General features: G+C 43.3%; 1 protein-coding gene across 6 annotated transcripts in view; it reads left to right on the top strand.

Moving 5' to 3' along the window:
* Window positions 1-13,003, top strand: part of efr3a (EFR3 homolog A (S. cerevisiae)) — a 175,720-nt gene that overhangs the window by 28,128 nt on the left and 134,589 nt on the right. For 3 of the 6 annotated variants that reach the window (XM_069921658.1, XM_069921656.1, XM_069921659.1), the window contains exon 3: window positions 8,065-8,202. The exons of the other annotated variants lie outside the window; for them this stretch is intronic. In XM_069921658.1, the coding sequence (XP_069777759.1) occupies window positions 8,112-8,202 (91 nt within the window). In that variant the 5' untranslated portion in view covers window positions 8,065-8,111. The remainder of the gene's footprint in view (window positions 1-8,064; window positions 8,203-13,003) is intronic. 6 annotated transcript variants of the gene reach the window in all.

Genomic DNA, 13,003 nt, shown 5'->3' with positions numbered 1-13,003 from the left:
ACCATTGAGAACATCTACAGAACATGCCATCGGAAGGCAACAGCAATCCTTAAGGATTCACATCCAGCACACGCTCTGTTTTTGCTTCTACCATCAGGAAAGAGATATAAGTGCCACAAGACCTACACCGCAAGGTTCAAGAACAACTGCAACCCCTCCACTGTCAGACGCCTCAACAACAAACTCAATCAGGGACTCATTTAAGGACTAATACTTGTGCACTTTATTGATTTTTTTTGCTCTCTCTATATTGCACAGTCAGTTTGTTTATATTCCTTTATTTGTTTAAGGAGTACGTTGAGTACTTTTTTTTTGAACTACCAATAAGTGGTAATTTTGCCTCACCCATAGGAAAAGGATCTCTGGGTTGTATGTGATGTCATGTATTTACTCCGAAGAGAAATCTGTATCTGATTTAAAATCAGATGAAATGAGTCTCTATGTAGGTGTGATGATCCAATGAGTATTTTTTTAATCTTAAATTTCATCACTTGAGGAGGATGGGGGTTATCAGCAGATCTTTTGTGGCTGTTTCACAACACAAGAAGGTTCTACTAGCTGGTGACTGATTATACTGCAAGATGGACAATTTGATATTGGTCTTAAATAAAGAGTCATTTGTTTATACTGCAAGATGGACAATTTGATATTGGTCTTAAATAAAGAGTCATTTGTTGGTCTCCATCAGGGCTGATGAGGAAATTAATTCTGAAAATGTTGTTTTTAATTTTGTACATCTGCTTGTTAAAGTATAGATGGTACACACTACCAATCTGCACTGGTGGTGGAGGGATTGAGTGTCAGTTCCACTCAAGTGGGGTAGTTTGTCATGAATTTACTGAAGAAATTGATCTGTTTCATTACTGTGGTGCTTCAGTACTGATGGAGATTATGGTGCAGATATTCTTACCCATGGTGCAGATATTCTTACCCATGGTGCAGATATTCTTACCCATGGTGCAGATATTCTTACCCATGGTGCAGATATTCTTACCCATGGTGCAGATATTCTTACCCATGGTGCAGATATTCTTACCCATGGTGCAGATATTCTTACCCATGAGTTATGAAACATAGCAAGTAAAAAGTCAATAAAACAAACTTTTGAGCATTTCATTAAAGTATCTTGCTTAGTTCAAACACTGCACGTCTGCACCATGTGGGGGTGGGGGGGGGGTGTCACATGATATTTTGCCATGAAGTTAAAATATATCTGATAGGAATTCACTATCTGAGTTTATTCCCAATCTTAAAATTAATATCAAGGTTCTAAACAAGAATCATTAGTTATTGCACATGGGAAGCAATATTGTGGGATAATACATATCCTGCCATATCACAAGTGTTAACACCTGATCCAGGTAACCTTATCAGCTGGTGTTTTTAGCATGAATAATGTAGTCAGCCTTAATTTAAAGGAAACAAAGAGAATGTTCTTTGATCTTGCTGGAACTCCTATTTTGCTTCCTCTTTAAAATACTGCATTATAATGAAAGAAATTGATTATCCAACAGTCTGCAGCCTAATAATTTAGTTTAAATAAGCAACAACTTGTGATCTGAACAATATAAAACTTCAGTTGTCTGGTTGAAGTTGTAAATGTTTTACCCCCCCCCCCCAGGAAAATTCAAGTATTGATCACTGAAATAACTTGTATTGCTTCCACTTGAAATCCAGATTGCAGGTAGTCCCCCACTTATGGCTGTAATTAGACCAAAGGATTGGTCGTAAATCAAATTGGCCCCACCGCGCATGGCTTAATGAGGTCTTAAAGCAATTAAAAAAAAAAGATTTTCAACAAATTAACCTTTAATGAAGAATGTCAACAAATGTACAGTACCTTTTAAAGATACTCAACATATGAACTAGTAAATAATAAAATCATTGGACTCTGGTGTCAGGCTGCTGCGGGGAGCGGAGACCACTGTATACAGCACCTTTAATACAAAATAAGCACTTGTACAGTAGCTTTAATAAATAATTAAAAAAAAAATTGCTTTGTGTATGCGGGTGGACGTAACTTGCTTAGGTCGGAAGTGGAGGACCACCTGTAATGGTATAAAAACCTTACCATTATAGTGTAAAAACTGCAGTGGACAAATGCAATAGGTGTAATGGCTCTCTTTGCCACCTCAGGCACATGTTTTACCAGTGCCCCAAAATACAAGGTTTCTGGAGTGGAGTCTTCAGCACACTATATCCAAAATGTTTAAAGTCAGTTGTAACTCGGCAGTTGACTGCAATATTTTGAATCTCTGACAACTCCATAAATTTTCTGCAAAAAGATGTGATAGCATTTGTGTCCCTATTACCCAAGCATCTAATCTTGTTACACTGGAAATCTGACAAGGGCCCTTCTCTTACACAATGCATTAAGATATCAGTTTCTTTATTAATCTGGAGAAAATCAAATACACATTAAGAGGGTCTACCAGAATTTGTTTCCACAAGTGGCAACCCTTTATGCATTTCTCTGAATTACGAGTGCTTATGAAGTAAAAGACTAAATGTGAGTAGGTTGTACCAGTACAATCGGTAATATACTGAGGACAAGGTGGTCAGGGGCTGGGGTGTCTGGGCATGTATCTGAGGGTGAATGTGAACATTTGTGTAATATGTATGTGTTTTTTTCTGTTTTTAAAAAAGATATGAGCACAATGTACATCTGTATAATGTGTCCAAAGTTGGTTTTGATGCTCATTGAATATATTTTGGGGGGAAAAAAAAGTTCAGTGACTTGTTTGGTTTAGAATTTAGATTTTGGAAACAAATTGTGACCTTTTTGGGAACCAATTTATTATCCATTGTGCTGTACCACTCAATATAAAAGAAATTGCAAATAAATAGTGAAATGTATGAAAACACCAATTTGGATATCCATAATTTTAACAAATAAAGTCCTACATGTCATAACCTAGGGATAATTCCAAGCAATGCATGGTCAGTGAAGTATTTGGAAATCTAATCACTAAAGTTTCCATCTGGTTAGGCTTCCATTGTATCATACTGATATGTTGATACATTTTTACATCTAATTGGGATATTGAAACTTTGAAGATCAAAACTTCCACTTTACCTGGATAACTATTGTTTTTTTTGTAGATGGACAGAGTTATGTACTGTATTTTAAATCTTAATGAAACATTTGGCTTGTGGTGATTTACTGATATTTATCAGGTAAAGCAAGGACAAAAGGGCATTTATATCAATATACTAAATTGGGCAGGGCCAAAGGGACATAGATTAAGGCTAAACTGGACAGTGTGTTCTCTCCCAGAGCATAATTGTTGAGTTGAACAAGTTTGTCCCTTGAGCTGTATATGTTTATTTGTTGTATTTTTTCTTGTGTGATTGTCAGAAGGTTACAAAAAAAAGTGGTTGGTATTTCATCCTGATTGGCATAGTTTTATTTGCTTCTTGGAGGTAGAGTGAGCAAGTGATATAGTGAAATAGGAAGTGCAACTCTAAAGTTCAAATTTATTGTCAGAGTATATGCATGACATCTCATACAACCCTGAGATTCTTTTTCCTGCAGGCAAAGCAAAATTTCTACTTATCAATAACTAATGACAATTCTTTGCCTTGTGGCAGGCAGAAGGCAATTTTGTGTAATATTTAATGTTCCCTGCTATTACATGACAATAATGGATGCTTGAATCTTTAAACAAGTTCAGTGTTAAAGAAGAATGTAATGACAGGACTATCAACCAGAGGCTCTGACATCCACCATCATGTGTGCTTCAAGAGGGTGGCCATGCCGCACATTAACTCCAACCTACTTCCTCCCTTGATCCACTCCAGTTTGCATATCACCAAAAAGGTGCACACCAGATGACATCTCATTGTCCAGGTATTCCAGGGCTGAGCATAGGGTCAACATACCTCAAACTCCTATTTATTAGCCACAACCTTACTATCCACACAATAATACCAAACTTCTGACCTTGGTCTTAGCATCACTCTCTGAAATTGGACCCATGATTTTCTATCCAGCAGGCCGCAATCAGTGAAGATTTATGGTAGCACATCTTCCTGATTACTGAGCACCACCACCACCAACCCTCTATTATATACCCTGTATATTCATGACTTGTGTGGCTGAACACAGCTCCAACTAGTTTTTAAATTTGTGGGTAATACTGTTGTTGTAAGCAGAATCTCTATAATGTTAAAAAGGAGTGTAAAAGAGAGATAGAAAGACTTGTGGCTGAGTGCCAGGACAATAAATTCTCCCTAGAAACTTCTGGAATGCTCTCTAGTCCACATCAGGGGTGCTGAGAAGGAGATAGTAGACACCTTTAGGTTCCTTGGGTAAACATCTCCAGTGACTTTTCCTGGTCCACCCACATTGATGCAGTAATCAGGAAAGAACACTAGCATGTCTACATCCTCAGAAGCCTGAGGAAATTTTGCACGCTCTCAAGATCCCTTAACAACCTCTTCAGGTGCACCATTACAACTGATTGGGGAACTGCGCTGTCCAAGACCACAAGTAATTTCAAAGGGTTGTGAAGATGGCTCCATCTGTCAGGCATTCCCCTCTTTCCTCTGTCTGATCCATCTACAGCACCTGCCCTGGAAAAGTAGCCAATTTCTTAAAAGACTCTACTTACTCCAGCCACACTCCTCACCATCCCCCAAGAAGGTTGAAAGGTAGGAGTTCACAAACCACTAGATTGAAGGGGACAGTTTCTTTCTTGCTGTTATCAGACTCCTGAATGAACTACAAAATGATGAAACTCAGTTGCCTTACTCTGCTTCTTTGTACTGTCTTGCTTGATGTGCCATGTGCCCTGTATGAGATGTCTACCAGTCTAGTCATAAGGCAACCTGGATCACTGCATTTTTGACACTTAAAACAGAAGTGCATCAGTTAGTGTTTTGAAAAGAAGAAAAAAAATCAGTTAAAATGTTGCAAGGTTACCATCATTTTACTAATGAGAGATCAATTAATTAGCCTTATAATAGCAAGGAAGAAATTGTCTTTGAACCTGGAATACAGGGAGAAATGGTGAGAGATTGAACGATGCTTTGTCCATGATGATTGTCTGCAGGTGAAGCAAACAATCAGAAGGTAAATAATATTGCAAGAGGATTGTCAACTCAAGGTCCAGATCCGAACCTCTGGCACAATCAGGCTGAATAATGGCTCTAATACCTGGTACCCCTTCAGCCAGTCTCTAGCAGTCCGCAGCCTGGTATGAGTCCTTTGATCGCAGTCACTAGCAGTCTGCAGCCAGCGTGGGTGCTCATTTCTAGTCGCCAACACCCTGCTGTCTGTGTGTTCTTCAGCTGCAAACCCTCTCACTGGTCTGCCACTTTGGTTACTGTCCCATGGGATTCCTCCTCTGCTTCTCCTTCTCAAATGAGGATGGTGGAGGGGTGGGGGGGGGGTAGACTCCCCATTTTCTGGTCCCCTGTGCCAGTCCTCTGCTTCCCTGGAGTCTGTATCTGCATGAGATTGGTGCTAAATATAGGCACTGCCAGCTTGGGTCCAGAACCTGCGGCCTTAAACTAAATCACTGTTGGCTCCTTTAATGGGCCATTTAAAGCCTATACTGAGCTGACAGTAGTTGGATTGGACGGTAGAACCCTGCGGAGGTGTGTTGTGTCTCCTCTCCTCGTTCTCTCTGGATCCATATCAGTGGTAACACTTCCAATAGTTGGAATTGATAAAACAGATTTGAAGACTTTTGACATGCCAATAATTAAAATTAATTTTGTGCATACGGAAGTAAGCTTTCTCTTGTGAAATGTATAGGTTTTGGGGTATCGGGCAGAAGGATGAGATTGCATGCATCTGGATCAGCCAAAGGCACTCTGAGGGAGAAAGACAATAATTACCATGGTAATGAATGAGATGAAAATTGACTTGCTTTTCCAGTGTATGGTTCCAGTCTTGTTCAGGGACATAGCCAATTTAAGAATCAAAAATGGTGGGGATAAACTTTAGTCATTATGTACTGTATGTGGCAATCAATCTCTGTCTGCAATCCACTGGTGTAATTGATATGCTTGAACTTCCTGTAGCTAACTATTTCAACTCAACCTTTCCAACACAGATATATCTGACCTCCACTTCCTCCATGGTGTGGATGAGATTAAACATAAACTCTGGGAACAACATATATCGCTTCCTGCTCTGCCTTAAACCTAAAGGGGCATGGATATCATTTGTTAGACTTTTAGGTAAACCTCACCTTTCTTTCCACTGTTTCCATCTCTTTACCTATTCTTGTATTTTTCTCCAATTCTCCTCACCTCCCCACATCTAAGGTCTCCCCTTCCTTTCTCTCCATCTTTTATATCATCTCCCTATACTTGATCACCTCTTGGCCCCTACCCAGCTTCTTTCACCCTTCAAATGTAATAAAGATGTGCCTACAATTTATAGCAAGCATGGGAATATTATAGCAGCAATGAAAGAGTGTTCACAATTTAGAGCGGCAATGGGAAATTTTGATGTTGGGAATATCTTTGTACTGAATGGCATGGTATTCTATAAGCAAGGATATTATGGCTGGGACACTACATCTTATCAATGTTAATTATCCTGGGGGAGGAGATTAACATTAAGTGCCTCTGATTTGAGACATTAGAATTAAAATCCTGCTTAACTCTGAAGCCTGTCTTCCATCTATTTAATTAATTCCTCTCCAAAGCTTGTTAAATTGTTGCAGTAGGATATCAACTATATAATGGGCAATTGATACCTCTGAGGGAAGTTGATTGGGTGTTAATTGTGGGAGGTTAACTGTGGCAGATCCTGGTATGTGCTTTGCCTCATGTCCCATTTAAATGTAATTTGATTTTCTCAGTTGAATTTAGAATATTACACCCACATGATATATACGTGTGTGCGTTACACAAAAATATTTTTGCACAATTTATGATTTTCTGTGTGCTGTGTGTGCATTACATGAGTGAAAATACGGTAAGTCTTTCGTGGGGATTATTGTGTTCTAACTTTGCAGTGTCCAATTGCAGTTTAATTTGTAGTTTGATATTGGAATCTCAATTCTGTGGTAAATTGTGAAAATATGCAAAAACAATCTTCTCGTCAGAATGTGGCCTAATTGTACATTGAATGTAGAGGATAATTCCTGTCCCTATGATGGGCGATGCTGGCAATCAAATTAAAACAAAATGCCAGAGTGATGGTCACAATTGATACTTCCCGCATCTCAGATTGTGATCCTGGAAAACTATTGATTCTGCACATAAGAAATGAAATTCCAAGGCCTTTTAGTTAAAAGTGTTATGTATATAATTGACTTAGTGTTGCAGATGGGGAACAATTACTGTTGACTTTTATATTTGTTTAGTTCATTAAATAATTAAATTTGTAGATTTTCTTTGGCAGGGCAATTAAGTGAATTTTCATGTTCTTTTTCCAATATTAAGTATGGTTGTTTACTCTAGACTCTAGAGCTATTAAATCTTACAATTTCATCTGTTCCCTGCAGTTGTCTCATTGTAAATGCAGAACATTAATGTAAAACCCATGCTTAGTTGCTTTTCTCAAATGGAAGCATTTTGCTGCCCCCTACAATTAATTCTGCATGCTCTTCAGTCTCCTTTCAAACCTTAATTATATCAGAGGCCAATATTCCTATTTGTGCTGTATCTATAGAGATCATGAAATGGAAAATAGTTTATAATTGTTCAGGGTAATAATAATGTTGGGACCTAATTTCCAAGGTGGCTGAGGCTACATGATTTGTATAGCTAGTCCATTCAAATTCTGTCAAATTGGAAAACAAAACTCTACGATTTGGTGAATAGATCATTAAATGACAAAAAGATTTATTTTCAAATTTCACGATATCATTCTGGACTATATCATTCATATAATTTTGGCAATCAGAGAGTATTTTAAAATGGAAAACCTAATTACTATCTCTTTAAGGTTTTGTATACGCAGTTTTAGCATCCCAATTTATATAGCCATTGGCCATCCTTGATGCTAATTAGTAACAAGTTTCTCTGTTAGCAATTCATCTAGTATTACTGTAAATGGAATCCAAAGATCTTCTGTCTGATTATGGGTATACAATTCTGTAGGTGCAGTGAAATCTAAGTCTTAAGTCTGAAGCTTCAGAGTGTACAGGATGCGAAGGTATATTCAGGTACCAAGAGCTGAACCTGAACAAGTCTACAGGTTTAACACTGGGTGGGAACCAAGACCCTTGCTATCCTGTGGTAAGTTAGAATAAAGCACACTAATTATTTATGCTTTTTATGTGGAAGAATGTGATAGATTTTTCTAGTAGATGAACCAATTTGATATCTGAAAATTGAAGACTATACTAACATCTAAATCAGTTCATATAATTTTAAGATTTATTATGATGCCGAAAGAAAAATTGTATATTTTTTCAAACTTCTGGACTAAGGTTTATAGCTGTAAATTACAATGTGTTGCTCTCCAAGTTCAGAAGCTCCAAATAAATTACTCAAACTGTTCAACTTTGTTCCTCAAGTGTTCATTGTTGCAATGCTTGATGTTCGGACAATCCATTGGATATTTTCAATAAGTTTTTGAAGATGCTGTGTATTGAATTCTTTAAAAAAAAAAATCTTTCATTTATTATTTATCTAGTATTTGCAGCTACGGAAATTTATTTTGGCCAGCTAGTAGTCCATATCGACTCGTGCTCCAGCTAAAACTCCTTATACCTCTCTTCATCTAATCATGCATCTGCTATTTACCTGAATTACTCCTCATGGGTGTGAGTCCCACTGTTTGGGTAAACCAGTATTTCCTGAATTCCCATTCATTGATGAGTATATTCCTGCTCCTGATCTTCCCCAGGAGGAAATCTATATTTTCTGTGTGTCTTCAGCAAATTTAATATACAGTGAAACCCCTGATGTCCAGTACCTATGGTATTGTAAGATGCCGAAAAAGTGAATTTTCCAGTTGCTTGAAATTGCATGTTGCATGGGTTGGTAAACTAATGGTGAAGAGTGCCAATTTTAGATTTTTTTTTTTTCCTAATTATTTTTCACGATGACTTGCCAGTTGCTTGGGGCTGCCAGTAGCTTGAATTTTGGATAACCGGGGTTTTAATGTGATATTCTATCCTTCTAGCAAATGGGAGCTCCAGTTTGCTCAGTATTTCCTGACAGGTTTAATATTTGCAGTTCTGATATGATTTTACTATTATTTTTCTCCATTTTATCGCATTTTAGAATTGTCTCAGTACTGAACGTGTGGCTTTCTAGCTGGAGGTCCAAGCTCAAATTCCTGGGAGCTAGCTAGGTGCTAACCATTTTAATTCTCCTTACATTTCCCAACAGCCTCACCTTTTGCCAGGGTGAAGCCAAATGTAAACTTGAGCAATATATCACATACCTCTTGGACAGCCTTAAACACAATGCACATTGAATTTTCTAACTTCGTTAGGCCACCTCTATCTGGTTCCACCATTTCCATTTTTTTTGCCTACTCCTCACCATTTTTCCTAACCTATGTCCCCCCAGCTCCCCTACCCCTCCCCCCCTCTGGTGGTCTCTCCACCTTGTCCACCTTCCTCTGTCCAAAACGCTATTGCCTCTTGACTTCTCTCACCCCTGCTCTCCACTTTTTTTTATTTATATGTGATAAAGGGTTCCAAGCTTAAAGATTGATTGACCCTTCCTTTCTCTGGATGCTGCCTGAACAGTTGAGTCCCACAAGCTTTTTTGATCATTCACAATCATGGCATCTATAGTTTTTAGCGATCTACTTTCTGCACTGAAGATCTCTTAACAATTGCACATCCTCGTCACAAGTTTATATTGCTATATTTTGATGCAGTCCTATATTTTCCATGATTTGTAAATTTTGAAATTTTCCAATCCTATCAAAATCAATATGTAAAATGTGAAGAATATGATCTCAGCACTGGTTCTTGGGGAATATCCTTTTTGACCCTGTATCCTTTTGAATACAGGCTAATAGCATTTTCTGTTTTGTTACCTTGTTGCGATTTATTCTGCAATTTGTCTGACTCCAGACTTTAGCAGTGGTATATAATGGTACCTTCAGTGTATGGTAATCTAAATTTGTTGCTTTATAAAAAAAATTAATCTCTATCTTTCTCCTTTTTCCATCAGATAATTCAATAGGAATGGCCAAGCATGATTTCTCTTTTTAAATGTGTTTTCTAAGGGAATCTCTTGTTTTTTTTCTTTTTCCAACTTTTCTAATCTTTTTTAAAAATCTTTTTGGTTGTCTATGCATGTGGTGTGAGTAGATTTTATTTTATTTGGCTTTAGTTTTATTTCCTTATTGGTTGGTTTGTTCTTGGTTTTTTTTAGTGGAAAATATTTATCTTAGATAGTCGAGGTTACTTTTCAATGTTTTCACTACTTATCCAGTTTCTTTGCAGGTAATATTTGTGTTTCTATTATTGGGTAGCTACTGTTCTTGATTACCCGCAGCAGAAAGCCAGGAGCTGTTTGATATTCAAGTATGTGCTATGTTATTCTTAAAATTGTACAGGAAAGGTATGTTGAATACATTTTGGATTGACACAACCATGTAATAAATCATTGTGTATATGATTTTCTGTCACTTGATATAATATTTTTTAAGGCATTATTTCTAGAAAATCCAAAGCACAGGTTACATCTCCTTAAAACTTATCATATCTAAATCAATTTGCAATTATTTGGGACTACTATTTATCCAATTCTCGTAAATTATTTTTTTATTATTTAAATTACCTGAATTGCAATGAATTAACATTTGTTTTCATGCTAATACGAAATGGACCTCATTTGGTATAATATTTCCATTTCCGCCAAATCAAAAGTTCTTCATGCTGTGGATTGGATCTCAGTACAAAAAAAATGTTCTTGCTGGTATCTCCCTCCATTCTCCATCCTCTTAAAATTTGGTGTCAAGTTGTGGTTGATGAAGAAGTGCACAGAAGGAAATTATAGGAATTGTGTGAGATGTTTGAGATGTATGACAGTTCGGAAAGATGTTCTAATTCCCAATTGTCCCGATTATGCTCAAAAATCTTCATGGCAAAAGTGGGGAACATGCATAAAAGCATTCATTAAGATCATGGCTTTTCTGAACTGTTCCTGATTTTTCTTTTCTCCACAAAATCCTTAAATTAATGATAGTATAACATTCCTATCTTCATGGCAAATGTTAATTTAGGCACTAAAACTGTGTCTGTCTCACCAAAGCAGTTTCAAAACACCAGACATTGTAAGGCTTTCTAATTGTTGTAATCAGTCCACCTTGGAAACAGTATTCCATTGACCTTCGTAATTTGCTGTACCTACATACTAATTCAATGAAATTTTCATTCTGCAGAAATGTGTATTCATCATAATAAATTTGGGTTATTTGCAAAGCAAACTATTTCTATCTGCTAATATCTGCTCACTTGTTTTCCCTTTTATTAAAAAAAATGAAAGCTTTGTTAACACTGTAGCTTCCACATCATTATTGAAACCTGACCCCCACCCCCGCTCCTCCCCCCGCCCCCGCTCCTCCCCCCGCCCCCGCTCCTCCCCCCGCCCCCGCTCCTCCCCCCGCCCCCGCTCCTCCCCCCGCCCCCGCTCCTCCCCCCGCCCCCGCTCCTCCCCCCGCCCCCGCTCCTCCCCCCGCCCCCGCTCCTCCCCCCGCCCCCGCTCCTCCCCCCGCCCCCGCTCCTCCCCCCGCCCCCGCTCCTCCCCCCGCCCCCGCTCCTCCCCCCGCCCCCGCTCCTCCCCCCGCCCCCGCTCCTCCCCCCGCCCCCGCTCCTCCCCCCGCCCCCGCTCCTCCCCCCGCCCCCGCTCCTCCCCCCGCCCCCGCTCCTCCCCCCGCCCCCGCTCCTCCCCCCGCCCCCGCTCCTCCCCCCGCCCCCGCTCCTCCCCCCGCCCCCGCTCCTCCCCCCGCCCCCGCTCCTCCCCCCGCCCCCGCTCCTCCCCCCGCCCCCGCTCCTCCCCCCGCCCCCGCTCCTCCCCCCGCCCCCGCTCCTCCCCCCGCCCCCGCTCCTCCCCCCGCCCCCGCTCCTCCCCCCGCCCCCGCTCCTCCCCCCGCCCCCGCTCCTCCCCCCGCCCCCGCTCCTCCCCCCGCCCCCGCTCCTCCCCCCGCCCCCGCTCCTCCCCCCGCCCCCGCTCCTCCCCCCGCCCCCGCTCCTCCCCCCGCCCCCGCTCCTCCCCCCGCCCCCGCTCCTCCCCCCGCCCCCGCTCCTCCCCCCGCCCCCGCTCCTCCCCCCGCCCCCGCTCCTCCCCCCGCCCCCGCTCCTCCCCCCGCCCCCGCTCCTCCCCCCGCCCCCGCTCCTCCCCCCGCCCCCGCTCCTCCCCCCGCCCCCGCTCCTCCCCCCGCCCCCGCTCCTCCCCCCGCCCCCGCTCCTCCCCCCGCCCCCGCTCCTCCCCCCGCCCCCGCTCCTCCCCCCGCCCCCGCTCCTCCCCCCGCCCCCGCTCCTCCCCCCGCCCCCGCTCCTCCCCCCGCCCCCGCTCCTCCCCCCGCCCCCGCTCCTCCCCCCGCCCCCGCTCCTCCCCCCGCCCCCGCTCCTCCCCCCGCCCCCGCTCCTCCCCCCGCCCCCGCTCCTCCCCCCGCCCCCGCTCCTCCCCCCGCCCCCGCTCCTCCCCCCGCCCCCGCTCCTCCCCCCGCCCCCGCTCCTCCCCCCGCCCCCGCTCCTCCCCCCGCCCCCGCTCCTCCCCCCGCCCCCGCTCCTCCCCCCGCCCCCGCTCCTCCCCCCGCCCCCGCTCCTCCCCCCGCCCCCGCTCCTCCCCCCGCCCCCGCTCCTCCCCCCGCCCCCGCTCCTCCCCCCGCCCCCGCTCCTCCCCCCGCCCCCGCTCCTCCCCCCGCCCCCGCTCCTCCCCCCGCCCCCGCTCCTCCCCCCGCCCCCGCTCCTCCCCCCGCCCCCGCTCCTCCCCCCGCCCCCGCTCCTCCCCCCGCCCCCGCTCCTCCCCCCGCCCCCGCTCCTCCCCCCGCCCCCGCTCCTCCCCCCGCCCCCGCTCCTCCCCCCGCCCCCGCTCCTCCCCCCGCCCCCGCTCCTCCCCCCGCCCC

This window comes from Narcine bancroftii, chromosome 2 (genome assembly GCF_036971445.1).
Source record: "Narcine bancroftii isolate sNarBan1 chromosome 2, sNarBan1.hap1, whole genome shotgun sequence".
In the NCBI taxonomy this organism is placed as follows: Eukaryota; Metazoa; Chordata; class Chondrichthyes; order Torpediniformes; family Narcinidae; genus Narcine; species Narcine bancroftii.
Note: the sequence above shows the minus strand (reverse complement) of the source record. Positions and strands in the feature narration are given on the sequence as shown.